Below are 20388 nucleotides of genomic sequence, written 5' to 3'. Positions count from 1 at the left end.
AGATATTCTTCCTTCTGCTGGGCAATAGTCTAGGAACAGATAACATGCAGTGGAAGTGCTTTTAGCATGGCTAATGGTAACTTTGTTAACTTTCAGAGGACTGAGAGTGTCTTAATTTTAGGACTATGTTCTTGAATACAAGATAGTAGGGAGAAATACAAACTTTGAACATGGTTTAATTTTGTGCAAGCAATTTCCTCTCTTCAAACATAAGAATTCCTGGAATCAAAGGGTAGGATCAACCAACCATCTCTGGCTTTCTGCGGAAACCAGCACAAAGACCTTAGCCAAAACTGCAAAATGTGAACTCCTACTCTTCAGAACTGGTTTCTAAAGAAATAATTATTTCTGTTACATTCTTTGGTTGAAAATAACAAATAGAAAATTATGATTTCTATAATACGATTTTGAAACATTCAAAACATGAATATTGAACAGTTTCCAACCCTTTTTTTTTTCCCCTCTCCAAAATAACGTTTCATAACCAGAAGAATGCAGTATGGAAAAAACAAAGTCCATGTACTCAACATTTGCATTTCATAAGATAAAATGTACAAGTGCAAATCCAGAAGCAATTTTGGCTTTTCTGTATATTTAATACATATTTTTGGACTTTCTGCCTTAATCTTTTACTATCTTAAAGAATCTGAAGGCATCAGAAGCGTTCCAGGAAATAAATATTTTTGGGTTTATAACAAAATTTAATCAAACCTTTTTAGGCTTCTCAAATACATTTTCTGGTATGGAGAATCATTTCAGAAGATCTGACTTTATCTCACCTGAGTAAAACCAACCTAAAGTCTGGAAATGGTCATACTACTCTTTATAAAATGCTTCCTTATTTTCTTTTGCTGCAGATAGAATTCTTTTTTTCATCATTTATGCCTGGTACTGTTGAGTGATAATTATCATATTCTCAAAACTATTTTGCTAGGTTTTGAGCCATACTACCTCTTGGCTTTGCATGTTTTGCAGAGGATCTGAGTTAACTTCAATACATCGAGGATCATTTGGACTTGAAATTAGTAAAGATTCTCATCTTTTACTAGTAATACATTGTACATGAAAAGAGTGTTTGCTGCTTTATTGCATGCCAGTTAATGCCCGAAGGAGAGCTGGATTGATTCTGCAAGAATAAGATTCATGTGGAAGATTCTGATAGCATGTTTCATTTTTTGTACAAGAAGTGGTAGTACAAATCAGGATGTGAAACACTGTAGATTTGAGAACATGTTAACTGCTGTCACAACCTTGCCTAGCCCCAATAGGTGGCAGCAGTCTTTCCAGCCATCCCTCTGACCTGTGCTGTTTCCCAAGAGGAATCTCTGTAATTTCCATCTTCCTCCTATTTTCTTTAGCAAGCAGTAAGTGATCACCCCCTTCCCTGCTCTTTCAACACCTCTTTGCTGGATCAGAAGATGAGTCCCACCTGATACACTTCTGTGGGCACTTTCCTTGCTTTCCCCTGGTGGCATGTATCAGGAGGTGCTGAGGTTGTGCTTGCTGTACTCTTAGAGATTAGTCCCATTAAATTCTCTCTTGTTGGTGTGAAGAGTGATTCCTTCAGTGGGAGTTCAGCGCAGGAGTGCAATTCAGTGTTTTAATTTGTCCTCTAGAAAAGGTGGTTTTTCTTCTCTCTCTCCCCCCAATAATATAGAAGATTTATGAAGATTAATCTTCCTTTGCAAAAATTTGCCCCTGTGAGTAGGATCCTCCTACTATTCATATCTCTCTCTGAAAGGCCAAATTCTTGGTACTATTGTGAATATTTTCTAGCAACTGATCAAGGATTTGTGTAATTTTGTTTTTGAAATGCGTTAAGTACAACAACAGTGTGCATTGGGGAGAGCAGGGGGAGTGTATCCCCCAAAATCACCTCTGAGAGTAAGGGATTGTGCCTGCGTGATTTCCAGTGTTCTCTCAGAAATCAGCAAAACTGAATCCATCCCGAAGAAAAAATTAAGAGCTAGAGCATAATTTGGAGATATTTAGAACCCACAGAATATGTTCTAAAGCCAATTCTAGTTCTTTATTCCAGTATTTCTAGCTTTCTCAAATGATGTTAAAATAACTACATGGATACATAAACATAAGCAGTGGAATAACTAAAACCATCAGGCTGAAAAAAGTAGATTTATCTTGAGAGTCACAAAAAATATTTTTAAAACTAGAGAATAATAATTCATTATTGTTAGCCTTTATAATGATTTAGTCCTATAAAAACATATTATTAATTAGAGAAGAAAGCACAGAAAAAAACCCCATGAAAACCCAAAACAAAGTACGAATATACTAGCGGGGAAAATCCCACATTACCTGGAAGATTAAACTAAAGAAATCCAATTTTCATTTCCTTTTCTAAATTATGAATGTAATAATAGAAAATCTAATTCCTCCCTAAGGCTCAGAGTAATTCTATTAGGAAGCCATTACATACCAGTTATGAGAAGGAAGTTTATGTGATGTCTATGAAGTGATAACTATTGTAGCATGAACTCAGCTACCAAGTGACTTCTATATTAAAATTTACGTGTTGATTCTTTAATCTTATTTTTAATGATAAGCTTTACCTCACCTGTTATTACAACTTTAGTAAGGACAAAAAAATCAGAGAAAAGCACCAAACCAATGAATAATTAGAAATAAAGAAAAAAATACTACCAGATAAGTAAAAAGTGAACAATGAGTAGGACAATCTCCCAACAGGACCATATGTAATAGAACTGTTGACTTAACAATTCCCTTCCCCCCTCTAATTTATTTATATGCTTATATTTTTATTTGTATATTTTTATCATATTTTGTGATTTATGCTTATATATAGTATGATTGAGAATAAGCCTAACTGAATGCCATGTAAAAATCTTCAAAGCAATACTTAATTTAAAACTAAGAACTGAAGAGTTGAATGAGGAGTATGTATATCTTCTAAATTATCAGATATTGGTCAAGACTGGTACAAAATAACAAAAATGTTTCACCTGTTATGATAATGTAAGAGGAAAGACTGATCATGACCTTCCAAATTTATTCAGAGCTTTATAGAAAACTTATGAAATAATGTGTTAAAACAAAGAAGAAACTCCACATTTTCATAGATTTGAGCATAACATATAATTATCTTCAAATCCCTTTTTTTTCCAGGTCAAAGAAATGCCTACATTTACCAAAAGAACCCACCTAATCTATGACTCCACTTTATGCAAGTTATTTGGCAAACGTCATAGTTATAGATATTTAGCTTGATGTTTCTATAGGAATGCTCTGGCTTAGAATTGTCAAAGTATGCTTTAAAATACTCAGGATCTCTGTGTGTAAATGGTTGGGTTACTGAGGCTGTGGAAATGATAAGAAGGGGTAGCTTTTTTCTTTTTAAGAAGAGTAATTGTGTCACATAATAGCTCTACTGTTGTGGTAAACTCCTCCTTAGAAATACTAATTCAGAATATTCCATGTGTTTGAATGTGCAGCAGAATATATTTGGTTCACTTTGTTAGAACTGTGAATGCTGAGGTACATTATTTAGATCCTTTTAGTTCTCACAGGGAATTAGTGATGTGCAAAACCAGTCTGAGACAATCTATTTTAATATAGTCTGTGGACTTCAGTGTCAAAGACTTAGAAAAGATAGTGTTGTCAAAAAATTCTTAAAAAAAAAAAGAAATTCAATTTTCATATAGGGCTTTTTCCTATCAACAGAAGTCACAAAAAGAAAAAAAAATAATTGAGTATATTACTAGAAGTTCTAGAAATCTGTTCATGTAATCCCTGAAATATTGCTTTATCCTACTGAAGTCTTCTAAAGCTCTATTTTGACTGGTAGATAGAGACATGAGTGCATGAACACCTTTATTTTTCTAAAAATTTCATTTTAGCCATTTCTGAAGCTGCTTAGTAGACCATTCAGCACAGGCAACATGTACAAGACATGTGAAGGATAGGAGACACCGTGGCAATGTTGTTCTCATCTGTGGCTTCTGGCATTGGGATGGTTCCTGAGGGCTCTGTAAATTAGCAAAATAATGAAGTTTATGCTTTATTACAAGCTAGTTAGCCCACCTATAGCTGCAGGGTCATAGGGTCTAAGTTTGAGATACTGACACCTAAGACATCCTTACATACTAGCCAGACTTGTAGTGAAAAAGATTAAGTACACCCACATGTGATTCTCCTGAACACTGCCATTCTGGTCAATTCAGCAACAGAACTCATAACCTTTGCAGTCTTGATTACCAATTATCTTTGATTAAACACAAAGTAAGTTTAACCATTTATTGAGCATGTTAAGAAGGAACATAAACTAGAACAACAGAAGATATTTTATTTTTTCTTTAAGCTTTTCTTAAAAACTGGTGCCAAAGGAAATTTGGTATTGGCATGTGCCAATATCCTCCAGCGTAAAAAAATAATAAATGTTCTTCTATGTAATCTACTGCTTTAATACATCATGGTTTTCTTTAAGTGGGATACTTTGCCCACATCCACTGACAGGGCTCTTCATCAGGCATTTTAGATGTTGCCTAGGAAATCTCATTTTAAGGGAGCATTTATTACAAGAAAACTAGTGGATCAAGAGAAAGAATTATGAATCATTTACTCTGGTTGAAAACCATTTGTGCTATGCCTTTCTCTAAGGGGTCTGTATAGCATAATTATTAATCATTTTTAGAAGATATATACAGAGTATGCAGCATAAAAAGCCTTTTAATAATAGTCTCACTTTTCAACTTTATTTTTGGCTCCCAAGAATTTTATTAAAGATTTTGTCAGTGATTAGTCACTGTTGGACTAGCAAGAGGTAAGATTCATTTCTCCCCAGTCCCTTTTCTTAGTGCTTTGTCAAGGAGTTGAACATTTTTCAGGTTATTAAGGAAATTAAGAATTCTAGTCAAATATTACCAACAGAGCTGATTTGTCTTACTTCTCAGAAAATCCTAATGCATGTTACATGAGCTTTCAGAACAGCATGCTACTTAGTTTGTAGGTTATTGACACCATACTTCATAATGGTATGCACCACAAATAAATAAGGCAAGGGTATTATCAGCTTTTTTCAATAAAGATATCAGAATGTAATTAGCTTTTCAGAACAACTATTATTTTTAAAAACTCACTATTAACTTAAAAATATGTACTTACGGTCTGATGATGTAAAAGTCCACCACACTCCACACCATGAAAAATGCAACTCTTATTTGAGCCTGAACATAGCATTATTTAAAATGCAAAATAAATGTTTATTAATTTTATTTCACTTACTAGTAGAAATTTTTTTGAAATTAAAATCATGATGGAAGCTAGAGAAATAGTGCAAGTGCTTTATTTGTGCAGAATGAATTCATCTTTTCTCTCAGTACCATATGTGCTTGTTTTCTGTGCTTATCAACAGCCTGCATTTTGCTTCACCAGTGTTCAAAATATGTTTTTGAGGGCCATGTCTAGAACTGATCCATAACCAATTGATGGCTCCCACACAGGGCACTGATAAATGTCCAGGCTTCAAGCCAACCTAATATTACCAACACAAAATCTCTTTCCTGTAAGAAAAAGAAGAAGGGTCAGCTTGGATGCTTTTTTCATCATACATTAACTGGCACTGATGCAATAGCTTCTGCCTCTCAAATGCTGCTGAGTGAATAATAGCTGGTGCATTGGGCCAGGTACAGTTGTTGTATTCTAGTTCTGTGCTTGTAAGTGTGCTCTTCTTCTGCAAGCAAAAGAAAAGAAGCGGCAGCAACCACACATAACTGAACTGAAGTTTGTGGACATATAATGAGGTGCTCTGTTTGTGACCAATGTCTTTCTGTCAAGTTAATGGTTAAAAACAACTTGCTCTTTAAGTGTATATATTTGCTATTATTATATATTGCTATAGTTATTGTTCCTTAAAGCCCTAAACTCTGAAAAATAAAATATGAAAAAAAGTCTAACTGGAAAATGAGTTTGTTCTTTTCATCTGCTTAGTTGCATAGTTATTTCCATTCTAACTAAAAAAGATAACTATAAATTTAATAGGCTTTTAATTCTGAAGCTAGCATTCTGTATTCTAAATGTATGATATTTTGCTATCTTTTAATATTTCTAGCTAAAAAAAAAAAGAAAAGCACAGCTGATTTTTAGTTTTATAGTTTAAGCTGTCTAAATGTTATGTACTGTTTGCTAGTTTAGGGCAATGGAGTTTATACTGAAGAATGGGAAACTACACAACCCAATGAAGTAATTCATTATATCTGCTTCATGCAACTAAGAATGGAGCTTAGGAGGAGAAGACAGTTGTCCATGGAGCAGAAGACAAGTGACACTATTGCTAATGATCACTTGTTAACCATCGCCCTCTTCCAGGTCCTCGTAAGAAGTCTGCCATTTGAAATTACATAGCCTTTTATAATAGATTAATGATGTCAGGCTACTTATTAGGAAAATATTTTTTATTAGTTGCTGCATTCTCTTCCTTGCATTGTCCTACTTTTTGCATTTAAAAGTGTTCACCTCTGCAAGTAGTCCCTTCCAACTAAACATGTTTAATTTTTTTTTTCTTTTTTTTTTTTTCTTGTGATGTGTCTTGTGTGGTATAGTAGTTGTTCAATATGTGTTACTCCCCTGCTTTCTGATTTTTTTGTTGAATTCATTCTTCCAACTATGCATGCAGTCTTAAGCTCAAAATGAGACACACAAGAAAAATATGAACAGAGGCACAAAAATTCAGCTTCCTTTGAGGCACATGCATTGCAGCTTGGGGAAAAGATCATAATGTTCCTTTGTTTTCCTGTTGATAGAGGGGCCACTCTCCTATCAGAGCAGCTTCCTGGAAGTCACAGTTGTACCAGTTACCTGCATGTCACTGGGACATTTTTAAGGCTTTTTTGATCACTGAAGATTTTTCTAGATCATCTGTTCTTGCACATTCCAAGGAGGATGAGTGGTGCTGATCTGTAAATGCCAAGGACAGTGTTAAGGGTGTTACAGAGACAGCTGCAAGAGGCCATATGAATCCCAAAATGGAACGACCCTTGCCACATTTTTTTTGTTCTGCGTTACTCTTTTCCCACTATAAGGCCAATGCAGGGCCTTATCCTACTTCCATTTCTTTGTCATCCATTGAGTCCTTCCACTCAGCTCGTGTACCTGCAAGAAACTCCATGAGCTGGATGTTACCTGTAGGGTATCTGTTGTATCAGTATGCATCTGCCTTCACTTCACCAGATTCACAAAATCAAGGTTGCTCTGCTATGTTTATTAGATAACATAACCGTGTTATTTTATTTAGTTAGTTATTTAGTTTATTTATTTACAGAAATATATAATTCTAAGTGTTGTTCCATGGAAGGTAGAGATCATGTATCTAATTAATGCTTCAGGACAAACAAGTTGAGTGACAAGGATTGTAAACAACAGGAATAATGCACTCTGATTGGAATGCTATAGCTCTTACCGAATTTGTACAAAATGTTAATTCTATGCAAAACTTTATGTTCTAATGATTTGATTCACTCAAAACAAAGAGATTAGTTTTGATACTACTAGTTGCCATCCAGTTCTTACATAAGACAGCAATGAGAAGCATTCTCATTGGAGAAGAGGTGGCTATGGCATAAGAAAATAAAACTGAAAGTCAGAAGATATATGTCAGTGCTGGTGGCTACTTCCTAAACTGCCAACAGAACTCACTGGAGAGCCAGTTGGGGTGACTGATTTCACTGAATACTAAACCAAATATTTGGTTTAAGAGGACACCTGCCTTTTTTCAGAGGTAATAGTATCTTTATACTAACAGCCTATCGACCAGTAGAGAAATTGATGTTTTGGTGAGCTTCTTTACAGTTCAATGGAAACTTATGTATGGGCTTACAGTGCAATTTTATTTCTCTTAAAATAACATCTATAAATCCAACAAAAACTCTTGGGTAATTGTTTTAAATACTAACCAAAAAATAACTCAATTAAGTTCTTAATGACGTGAGCCCTTATTTCTCTTTTTCACAGCAACTTATAAGCACTTGGGTTTTGAGACCAGTATATAATGTAATAATATTGTCTTATTGGCCACTTGGTGGTTTTGCTAGCAAGGAACAATTATGCCTAATTTCCTATAACCTTCTCATTCAAAAGATTCCAATCTTTTAAGACTTATAATTAAAGATAAACATCCCCTTGCTTGTTTTTACAGCTGGTTGCCATTTATGTCATGCAGGTTAACTTTCCTGTCATTTGTAGGAGTAAACTTAATGTCTTTGCTTGTCATTAAAATATGTAACTTTCTTATCTGTGTCCTGTTAGGTTTTCTCTATTATGGATGACCAGATAAAGATATCTGTTCATCGTAATATCGATCATTTAGTTGAAAAAATCAAAATTATATTAATTTAGTCCTAGTTTCATGTAGATTTATACTGTATTTTCTAGTAATAATAATAAAAAATATTTCCAGCTTTCATAGACATACAGGATACTTCTTCTTGATGAAATAGACACTTCTAAAAAGTGACCAGATGCTTTAGAAGTTGACATCTGTGCCACAACTATGGATTAATGGACTGAACCTGGCTGGGATGGAGTTAAATTTTGTCAGAGCGACCCATGTGGTGCTATGTTTTGGTTTTATGTCTAAAACAGTGTGGATAACACACCAATGCTTTGACTACTGCTCAACAGTGCTTACACAGGGCCAAGGCTCTTTATTTTTCCACTCTACCCCAGAGCCAGTAGGGTGGAAATGGGCAAGAGGTTGGGAGGGTGAGCAAGAGTCAGAACACGTGACCCAGATTGGCCAAGGGGATATCCCATGCTGTGTACATCGTGCTCAGAGGACATAACATCAGAGGAAGAAGTGGGGTGGGTCTGGCTTCCAGGTAGCTGTTGTTCAGAGACTGGCTATGCATCGGTCTGCCTGTGGGAGGTGGTGAGTGTCCTTTCGTTTAGTTGTTTTTTTCTCTTTCTTTCACCTATTATACTGACAAGACACCTGTCTTTATCTCAACCCACAAGTTTTCTTGTGTTCTTTCCAATTTTCTCCTCATGTGTTCCTGGTGGGTGGGTGACTGCATTGCAGCTTTGTGGGTGCTTGGCTGCTGGCCAGTGTCAACATACCACAAAAAAGTAGTGGCTCATTCAATTATTTTTCTGTACTTATAGTGCATTTCTCTTGTTAAATGCCTTTGGATTTGACCATCTAGATCAGTGATTAGAGAACATGTTCAAAGCATAGGCTGACTGAGTACACCAGGTATGTGTCAGTCTCTTCCAAACACACAACTTTTTTTTACTTTTTTTTTTTTTTCCTAGAAATTACATTCTTAGAGCAATTGATTGATTTTAACTTGCTTTGGTTTTGTTTTAATCAGGCTGTTTATAATGCATTCAACAACAATCTTTTTATCGGACCTGCTGTTTTATTGATTGTATTATGTGTTATGGCAGGTTTAACTTATGAATATTTGGATAAATAGTAAGTAAGAAGACAATAGATCAATGAATGAGTTCTACAATGTCTGTTGCTGTCAACTTTGTTTACTATTTTAAAAAAAATCTACATTCATAATAACTGGCAAAAGCTTCTTCAGTGACACTTCACATAGAGTTATGTGCTACTCGTTGTGAATAATGACAATAGAATTGAATGTTGAGAATGTCTTCAATCTCTAATGCTTTAGATAACATTCATTGGCCTAACCTCATTGCACAATAGTTTCAGAGCATTTTACAATGACTAAGGCAAATTTAAAAGCAGTTAAATTGTCATGTACAGATTTCAATTGATTCATTAAAACTATTTCACTGTAGAAATATCATAATGGTTTAACTGAAGAAAACTTGTTGACCTCCCTAATGCTCTGATAAATTTATGCTCTCTAAGAAGCTTTTCACTGTTTAGAAATGTGTTTTAAATCTTGTTAAAATGCATCTTATTGTCTTTTCTCATTCTTTTCACTCTGAGTGTTCTTATAAATGTATGTTATCCAGGACAATTTCAAAAGGCTTTTATGTATTTAATACTAGATATTCTCCTGAATTGTAAGTAACACACTTCAGATTTCAGTACCAAAGCAATATAGAAACAAATAATAATATTCTCACTCCACCCTATCTCTGACCTATTTTTTTGTACTGCATGTGGTAATGAGATATTCTTTCTAGACAAACAGATTTACTTTTGTCTTCACAACAGAAATAATTTGAAAGAATACATCAAGGTAGAATCATAAGAGACTGTTTTCTTGCTTAAGCCTGAGTTAGAAATTTGGATTAAAGACATTCTCCTTTATATTTTAACATAATTTATTGACTCATATGAAAACTGTAAGCTGAGTTGTCTTCACTACATTTTTCTCTTCACTTATAATGTCTTCAGTTAAAATTTTAACAAATGTTATCTCGAGCTGAGTATGGTAAGTAGCCATAGCAGGTAGAAATTGCTTTCTGTGACCACTACTTTAGAATAGAAGGTCATACTACTGCTTGAGTTGCTGAATATTAAAAGACTTGCTTTGACAGTAGCACTTGCAAATTTCAAACCATTTTGCAGGTAAAGGAAAAGCATTACTGTTTTGTTTTCAGAATGAAGAAATAACTGTGTAACATTATTTCTGCACAGACCCATACATGGCCACTCCACAGTCCTCCCACTTCTCTTAGTTACCAGATAACTCTCAGACTCTCTCTGCACAGTGTGAGTCTGTGCAGCAGTGATGCTTGCTCAACTTTGCATGGGACATTCATGCTGCAGGAAAAATTCAGCAATGTTTTTCTTCCTGCTAAATGTGTGCCAAGGACACTATCACTCCATCTTGCATCACACCATCTTTGCAGTAAAGTTTAAATGGGACTGTTAAAGTTATGCATAGAGTCAAAACAAAAAGGAATATACAGCTATATTGATTCCAACCCAAACATAATCTAGCCAAGCACCCTGTCTCCAAACACTGTTGGGGCTGTTTTGGGATGGATGGGGAAGGGTAAGCATAGGACAAACTTATATAATAATTCCCTCTAATACTCCTCTATCCTCCAACTATTTTTATCCCAGGGACTTCCTGAACCAACTGTGGTCTCTATGTACTCAGTAATCCCCAATGGATTTCACTTGACATTTGAACACTTTAACATTTGAGTTCTGCAGGTACACTTTTACAGTGGTAAATGTGGTGTGTACAGACAAAAGCTATTAGAAAATATGAAGACTGTGCTATATGCTTGCCTTTTGCTCTTTGCATTAAAAAAAGCCCTACTCTGGCATTTCACAAATGAAAACAGAAAAGACATGATTGTGCTTCAAAGAATAGTCTCTTCTATCTTATTTATATCGCTTATGTCATATTTCTGATTAGATGCTGTAAAAATCAATCTTATTTGTGAGAATTTTGCCTGACAAATTGCACCAGGTCTGGGCAGCAGTCAAGGCATAAATACAAAAGAAATGTGAAGCCAGACAATAGGGCAGAGGCTTAATAAAGAGGAGACAAATGCATTAAAATGCACTAGCTTGTTGATTTTATACAGATTTCCTGATAATTAATTTCTTGTTGTCATATCTTGGCTGTTCAATGTGTCTTATTAAGTTTGGCATTAGTCTTTACATAATGGCTATGTCTCAGAAATGAAACATTTTGTTTTTAAGAAAACCTGTGACGGGCAGAAGAGGAAGCAAGAGTATTACATTTGCAGCGAAGAGTGTACCTCATTTCAAGAGGCACTTTTAAAATTGATTGTAGTAGCTACTAAAACGTATGATAGAATAAGGTTTAATCTTTCATTATTTATTCCCCCCCCCCTTAAATGTGGAAAAAATCAAATACAACTGGTTAACTTTCCGCTTTGTGGTTTTATTGAAATCTTAAAGTCAGTGCAATTTACCACTACCAAATTGTATTTGTAAATTTTGACACTATTTTGAACCAGTAAGTAAATACTGGGTTTCACACATGAAATCAACCTTGTCTGTTTCCACTGGGAGGTATTATACTATCTACTGCAGTATAAATTTAGAACAGAAAAAAAAACTGTCCTAAGAGTTACTATAGTAGTGCAAAATAATCTTCATTGAGAACAGGAAATACTTTGTTATTTGTTTGTTTGTTCCTATTGAAGAAAGTTACTGAAGGACCCCAGCTGCAAAATCACAATGGGGGAATTTATTGCATTTGTAGTTTTCCTAGCTTTCTCTTAAGTTTCTGATAACTTCTAATCTATTACAGCCTGGCATGGACTACAGAAAACTATGTTTGCACCCATGTGACCCAAATGGAAATTTTTAAGATTAGAATGAGCATACAGCAGCTCATATTTAAACTGAGAAAGTAAAACAAATGAAGTAAATATTTTTGAAAAATATAATGCAGTACAAGTGGTTTTGATCATCATTACCACTGTTCCACTCTTCAGGTAGAGCAGGCAACATACTTCCATCACACATTCCTATATTACACGCTCTTTCTTTTACACCTGGTGTTGACATAAGAATTCAGATGTCATTGCTAACCATATATGGAAGGGATAAGTAAGGAAGCAGTGGAAAAAAAATCCTAAGGCAGAAGTATAGCTAGTCTACAGTGTCTAGTCTCCTGCTTCCACTGCTTTGGGAGCAAACAAACAGAAAATAAAGAGAGAAAGGCGGAGTTAAAAAAAGGCAGATAGGAGTGGAGGAACACTCACAGTTGAAATTTAGGCTTTCAGCCAGCCATCAAATTGATTTGATATGGATTAGGCCCAGGGGCCAAAATATGAAGACAAAGAATGGGCTTTTCCTGCAGTGATATAATACTGGGTATTACTGTGTGGAAAAGGCAAAGAAAAGTTGTCACAGTATTTTATTTTTTGAGTAATTTAAAAAGAATGAGAAATCAGTACATAGGAATAAAATAAATGCAAATTGCTACAAGATTACAGTTAGCTTGGTGATTGTATTTATCACTAAGGCTGAAGCCATGTTTCTCAGGTCGTAATTTACTGTATTTAACTTAATGGGTTTTTTTCTTTGTCTTTATTTTTTGCTATATGTATGTATTTTAAATATTTTTTTTCTGTTCTTTTTAAATTGAATTTAGTATTCGTGTCAATGTCTAGCTTAGTAATTCCTGAAAGATAAAACCTCCCTTTTTCTGCACAGCTAGTTCAGAGCAAAAAGGAGCAATGAGATATGCCCTCAAAAGAAAAAAAATTCTTCTTCTACTGGTTAAATCCAAGAAAACAGGAGTGAATTTAGGGGAGTCATTTTCATCTCAATAGCAGACAGAGGAGAGTATGCCCTTTTGCCAGTTTATCTGTCCTGAGCAAAAATAAACACAAGTATCAGAGATCACTTTATTCTCTGAGCAGAGACTGGTTTCACTTAAACCTTCCTAAATGGTAGGTGTTGGATCTAAGCTGGTCATCTACATGTGTCCATTTTCTACAGTGAATGAAAATTACTTTGATGGGAATTCAGTCAATCCAAAACTAGATGTCTAAAAAGCTGAAGCTACATGTGAAGGATTATTTTTGTCTCTCCACAGTACTTGTTAGGTTAATACAAAAAATATATTAGATTAGACACAGAGTTTTTAGGTTGTTAAAGTTAACATTGATACATATATACTTCCATATCACCTCTGATCTGGAGCTCTACATGACACAAAGATGTCAGTTATGATTGATGTTGCTTCTTGACACACTCATGCTATTCTTCTCAAACTATCTGTTCAGTGCCCATAAATCACCACATAACTTTCAGCTGAAAATAGTTTTGTCTAAGTATTAAGATAGATTATATTCCAATATCATATTTAGTGTAAGTGAAATGCTTTATAGTTCTTAAGCATCCTACTTAGTTATTTGCATATCTGGACAAGATCCACACCTGAAATGGGCTGCACCTTAGCCTACTCCTTGCAAATTGAAAATCTGTAGTTGGAAGAATACAGTTTTGACCCTGAGCATGTCCACACTAGCGTTTAATTCAGGTCAAGAGCGCATTTCCACAGAAAACCTCACTATTGCCACCACCTCCATGCACATTGTTTCGCATTGCAGAGAGGTTCTGTAAAGTACAGCCTGGACCCTTCCAGGTGAACCTCAGCTGGAAGTTGTGCTGCCCCTTATGCACAATATCCACCAGTGGTCATTCATCCAGCCCATGGGACTGGACAAGAGTTCAGCCATAGTGAAAAACTGTGCATGAAATATGTACAGTGTGCACATGAGGTCCAACTATTCTGTTCTAAACTCCCTCTTGCAAGTCTGCACAACATGCTAACATAGGGATGGCCTCCAGCCACAGGACAAGGCTGGAGCTGGAGACAAGTACACTGTCTGGGTGGATTTTATAGATACTAGCCCCTGCTATTTGTCAGGTCCACAAATAACTATTTAGTAGTTAAGGGGAAATATCACCACTGGTTTGTTGGGGTTTGTTTACTCTCTCAGTAAGATTTTTGTGGCATAGTGGGAAAACCAACTATAACAATAGGCCTAAGGATTTCCTCCTGTGTAAGTAGGATCTAAAGGAGCTCTGTGTGTAGCTTTGTGTCTTCACTGCATTAACAAAACAGTGCAAGTGACAGCACGTAGCTTATGAGTCCATTCATTTTTAAAGGCTGTGGAAAAGCAGTAATTTCCTTTTTTAGTCTTCTTCCTCTTTGACTGTAGATAATCTAGTAGGTTAAAACCAAAGCATTCATCTAGAATGTTTTCCTTATTAGAATCAGAGAAAAATAAATAAAACTGCTTCTTCAGAAACCTCAATTTAAAGAAACATTACTTTTCTCTACATAAAAGAATGAAGAAAAAGTGAAATGGAAGATCAGTTACAAGTAATACAGCAAAACAAATCAAGAATACTTTATGTTTGCTCTTATAAAATGACCCATTTTTATTTATTTTTTAGAGAATAAACTGTCATATGGAAAAGCTGTTCAATTCATGTGTTTTAAATCAAATCAGTATCAAAGCAGCTTATTACTTTATTAATGACATATGGCATAGTCAGAGAGCTATACTTTTAGGATCAATATCAGCAATACAAAAGATAAACTACAATACTAGACACTTAAGAAAGGCTAGTAAACAGTTGCAAATTTCTAAACATCCTTCTATAACAAGTCCCCAAAAATTCTAATACCCACTGACCCACACTAGGAAAAAAAGACCCCACAAACCCCCTCCACCCCCACTCCCCCCTTCCCCAAGGTGATCCCTGTGTGCCAGCCCACATGCATGGGGACGGCCCCTGGCTGGGTGCAGGCACCCCACAAGAGGGTCTTCTGTCCAGGCTGGCGCGAGTTTGCAATGTCAGTGACCATAATGTCAAACCATGTCCAGATGCTGCCCTGTTCCCACCTCCCTCTCTACTTTTATAAATTGCCATGCTTCTTTTGTCCTTCTTTTCAATCTGACCTTTGCTTCAGAACACTCCAGTTCCCTGGATATGACTCAATCCAGCTGGTGGTCATCTTTCCCTCTGGCAAAATAATTTTGGAGCAAATGTTCCCTAAGACAGTTTGGGGTATTTCACTCAACACAGATGGGATGCACTCACATTCCTCTTTTTCAGCTGTTGCTGTCCGTGACATTTTGCAGTGGGAAAGTCATTTGGTCACCCTTTCAAATCGTTATTTAAGGGAAGACAGATTTGTCAAAAGTCAAGAAATTAATATTACCATTAATGCCTTTCTAGATCATTAAGTGGAAAAAAACCCAAACCCAACCTCTTTACTTTCCATATTGACATTCCTTCCCCTGTTGCATTAGGCTAGTGAGCAGAACTTTCAGGTTCTATCTAAACCCCAACCTAAGGGTTTTCAGATCACAAAATGCCCTTCACATCATGCCAAACCATAAAATGGGAAATACTCTTAACTGCACTTAAAAACATATGCGTGAAAGGAACAAAGTGTAAATACCCATGTCAGAAAAAAAAGCTGCATTTCTGTTTGTTCAGGATTTTAGTGTGACACATGAAGATGCTGTTCTGAAATCTGCACAACAGTCACAGGAAAAAAAACCCCAAACATCTCTTAGTGTTGTGTATTTCTGGAAGAATAGTTACTCCTTGCCTGAATTTCTTTAAATGTCTTTGAACAAATATTTTGATCTGGTATTCAGAGCATGAAAGAAAATATACCCTCAACAAGACAGAGTTATGAATTCAGTGTGTGTCATGTGGGGCTGACACTTTGCCATGATGATTAGTTTTTAAATTAAGAAAATTTGTTCTTGCAATTAATGAGAATCAGTAGAGAACTTTGGAAACAAAAAAATTCATTTGTCTAACATCAGATATTCACACTGACTGCAGTTTTACTCATTCACCTTTTAGTACATTTGGAAAGAATTCAAAATCACAAAGATCAACTAGCTTTAGCTTGATGCTGCTAGAAGAGCTAAAATGTGTTTAGTCTCTGAATATTAATTACCATGCTGCTTTAAAGGTTACAACAGTCACTTTTTCCCAGGGAGGTCATAGTTCTGATTGAATAAAGGTTTAATTATAGAATATTATAGAACATTGCAGTGAGCTGCAGCAACAAAGCCAGCAAGTGGGTTATTCTTTCTTTGACAGTCCTAAAAAGATAATAAAGGCATGCGAAAAAGAGAAAAACACATCTGTTAAAAAAATTGAGGCAATTATGGATTAATAGTTTGTTTGTTTTTTCCCACTGATATAGAAGAGAAAAAAGATGTTACTGCTATTCTAACTGCTGTGCTTGCCAGTATTAGAGACTTTTTTTAATGAGAAAGCTCTATCAAATTCTATTTAGCAATAAGGTTATGATTCATATTACTGCAATTGAATGAAAAATACAGGGACTCATCGGACATTCGCTGACATTAAATACTTATTAATAATTACTATTTGATATGAAAAAGATTCTGCTGGGAGCAAGGTAATACATTCCATTCAATCATGCCTAACCTTACATGCAGAAATTTATGCCACCATAATGCAAGTCATATAGCATTCCATATAGAGTAAACTCTATATGTGTGATCAACATGTGATCTTTTTTTTAAAACTTGAGGCTGGATTTTGCATCTCATTGTACAAATTTTAGCACAGAAAACATTACAGAAATACAGGTGTGAATGTCGGACACATCTAATTGCTTCTTTTTTCCTCTTGCCTTTCCTTCTCTTCTGCTTCCTCCATATTGTGAATCCCTTCCATCTTCTGAATTTTCATTCTCCCTGTTGCTGTAAAAAAACCTACAGCCAGTGCGAAGTGATCTGTTTCCCTTTGCCAAAACAGGTAAAATGTACTGCAAGGCCTTTTTTTCCCTAGGGACCACAGGCTTCCCTTGCAATCCTTCCCAGGAGCATGAAGGTCTCATCACAACAGACTAAAGTGGCTCAAGATTACAGACTGTCTCACCTCAAACTGCTCCAGGACTACAGATCTCCTGAGTCCTGGGGCCCTCTTCTGACAAATTTGGCTGAACCAATAATTAGCTTGGAAACACCAGCCAAGTGTTTTCCTTCTTTTGTCTTGATGAGCGGCTGTCAGCAGTGCCTAAATCGTTAATGTCCATCTGAAACCTTACTTTCTAACAGACTTCTGATTTCCAGTTGTCTGACAGGAAAAGGTCTGTGGGAGTTAAAGACAGGAGTGTGAGTACATGGCTCGATGTGGTAATTTCGACACGGTACAAGGTCTTAACTGTGAATGATAGGCAGCATGGATAACTGCAATGTTTCACCTTAGCTGGTTTCAGAAAAACAAAATTAATCTCAGTCCTAGTCTTTCAGTGATTTTGTTCTCGGTTGCAAGACAAGCAGCAAATGTGTCATGCTTTGTTTCTGAAATCTGATAACTACAGTACAGGAACAAAAAATAGCAGCACAGCTTTCCTTGCAATTTCCAACAAAAGAGACAAAACCTGATTGTTCAGACAATATCTCCCAGCTGAAAACCGAATTGCTGAGGATTTACCTGCTATATTCCTAACAAATATCCTCTGTGAAATTGGAGTGTAATTTTTTCCTAGGCCTTTTTCCTGTTCCTTTTATTATTTTCTTCATCCTTCTTTTTCTGTTTCTGAGTATGTGTATCTATATCACAAGTACAATAATCTAAAGAGCTAGGTAGTTCAGGACAGTTTTGGTCCATGATAAGGAGCATTTAAATTAATGTGTTAGAGAGCCTTGTTCTCAGTGGAAGACTGGCTGTCTCACTTTGCACAAAAACGATTTCCTAAATTTTTATACCTTACTCACATAGAGTTATCAAATGTTTAAACTCTTCAGTCTGTATTGTTGCACTGATATAGAATTATTTCAAAGAGGAAATAATGTTTTTTTTTTTCACAAGTATGACCTCTACAGTAGGGAAAAACAAAGTAAAACCAAACAGCATACAGAATGTGTTCCACTGCCTGCGCTGAAGACATTTAACTAGGACTGTGACCTTTAAAAAAAAACCAGAAGAAAAAAAAAGCCCAGAAGATGAAAGGATGGAAGATGTGTTGTGAATATGTGGATACCCTGTAGCTAACTCTGTATCTGGTGAACTAAAATTATCTTTTTTTGCCTTATAGGTTTTTTAAGTACTGGGGATCAAGCTGCAAAAGGCAATTATGGATTGCTTGACCAAATCCAAGCTTTACGTTGGATTGAAGAAAATATTGGATCTTTTGGAGGAGACCCAAAAAGAGTTACTATTTTTGGATCTGGGGCAGGAGCTTCTTGTGTCAGTCTCCTGACACTCTCTCACTATTCAGAAGGTAAAATATTTTGAGCAAAGCACTTTTTTTTTTAAACATTATAGTGTAACAAAAATGGCCATATCAGGTAGCCTGAATTAGAATTACATGAGATCTGTAATTTTTGTACAATACCTAGCAGCAAGGATTCTGGATTTGTATTAGTCAACATAAATATTTTATATGAAAACCTAAATGCTATTACAACAGAAATTTCATGCAACAAATGCCATGGGCAATATACATTTTCTAGCTTTATCAACGGTATCCACTGGCTCTTCTATCAAAAAAAATCGTCTTAATTAAAATGGAAAAGGGCAATGACCTTTTTCATTATTTACAGTCTTGTCTGCACTTCCAACATGTATTTAGATGTTTTCCTTACGTAATAATAACATAACAACCTTATTAAAACTGTATTTAACTCCCACAAGTACTGTGTGATCCCACACAGTGTACTTAAGATTTTGGTAAGTGTTTGAGCTGTGGGCTTTCTACCCTCAACACCTCACCCCCCCAAAAAAATCCCCAAGAATGTACAGCACCAGTAGTGAACCACAAATATTCCTGGTGATAAGACCAAATCTACAAAGAATTTATAAAAGAAGACAAGACCAAAATATCTATTGCATTTATAAGCCCACATTAAAACACACAGAAATATATGGCAGAAGGCTAAGACCTAGAAAGCGATTGTAGCAGGGCTGCTGGCAAACACACCCTATTTGGAAATACATAAAATTATGCCTGACAGTTTAATCTACTGACACAAGTAGGGTGCAGTGAATAACTGTTGAGTAAGCCATGCCAAAACCAAGAAAAATAGAACCATGAAAAACTTAACTAATCACTTCATTGAAATTTTGTAGTGAGTGCAGTAAGAAATCATCGCAAAGGTGTATTAACCACAACCAATTTTTCCCATAAATGTTTCAAGGTCTTTAAGTGGTTTTGTAGCTGTTGCTGTCTGTGGCATTTCAAGATCTTGACAGTAGAAACCATTTATAGAAGAGTCACAGGCATTTTAGTTTAATTATAAAATAGGCCATTTTGGTGATGTTACCAGGAAGAAACAGATGAGGCAGATTCACCAGTAAGCTCCAGTTGCTTTTCAGTGCTCTGGTGACACAAAGAAGCTCTTCAGACTGGGCAGTTAATCTCTCTTTATATTAATACATATAAAACAACCAGAAATAACTGTTGAACCTCATCTTATTATCTTCTGAAAAATGTAAACGTATTTTAATTTAGCATATAGACAGTGCTAAGACACACACACAAATTAAGATGGTAAAGAAAAAAAATGTCAGAGTAGAAGACTCAAGCCTATTAAATTGATTTTAGCAGTGCAGATTTTTTCAAATTATATGATGCGTTTCTTCTGTGAAGGAAATGAGAGTATGTAATTTTCATTTGACCTTTAAACTACTGAAAAGCACATTTATGAGCGTCATTTACATAGCGAAGAGGATATGATTGCTTGTAGCTGCCACACTTTTAAAGAAATTTTTACAGGACTACCACTGTGCTAAAGCCAGGGGACTTCCATTAAAGATGCAAGAAAACTGCAGTACAAGCATGAGTTTTGTTCTTGAAACAGTAACCTGAAAACCTTCATGGTTTATGTGTGTGAGCATCAAGAACAAGAGAGATTTAAATTAGTAGCCTATTAGAGATACTATACAATGGGAGCAGTGAGTAGAATATATGGAAATTGAAT

At 35.5% G+C, this 20388-nt stretch overlaps 1 protein-coding gene across 2 annotated transcripts in view; it reads left to right on the top strand.

The window, feature by feature from the left end:
• Positions 1 to 20388, top strand: part of NLGN4X (neuroligin 4 X-linked) — a 128924-nt gene that overhangs the window by 98769 nt on the left and 9767 nt on the right. For both annotated transcript variants that reach the window (XM_009640145.2, XM_009640144.2), the window contains one exon: positions 18504 to 18689. In XM_009640145.2, the coding sequence (XP_009638440.1) occupies positions 18504 to 18689 (186 nt within the window). The remainder of the gene's footprint in view (positions 1 to 18503; positions 18690 to 20388) is intronic.

The sequence above is a fragment of the Egretta garzetta genome, unplaced genomic scaffold (genome assembly GCF_000687185.1).
Source record: "Egretta garzetta isolate BGI_Z169 unplaced genomic scaffold, ASM68718v1 scaffold125, whole genome shotgun sequence".
NCBI classification, from domain to species: Eukaryota; Metazoa; Chordata; class Aves; order Pelecaniformes; family Ardeidae; genus Egretta; species Egretta garzetta.
The sequence above is the reverse complement of the archived record's forward strand: the minus strand, read 5'-3'. Positions and strand labels throughout refer to the sequence as shown.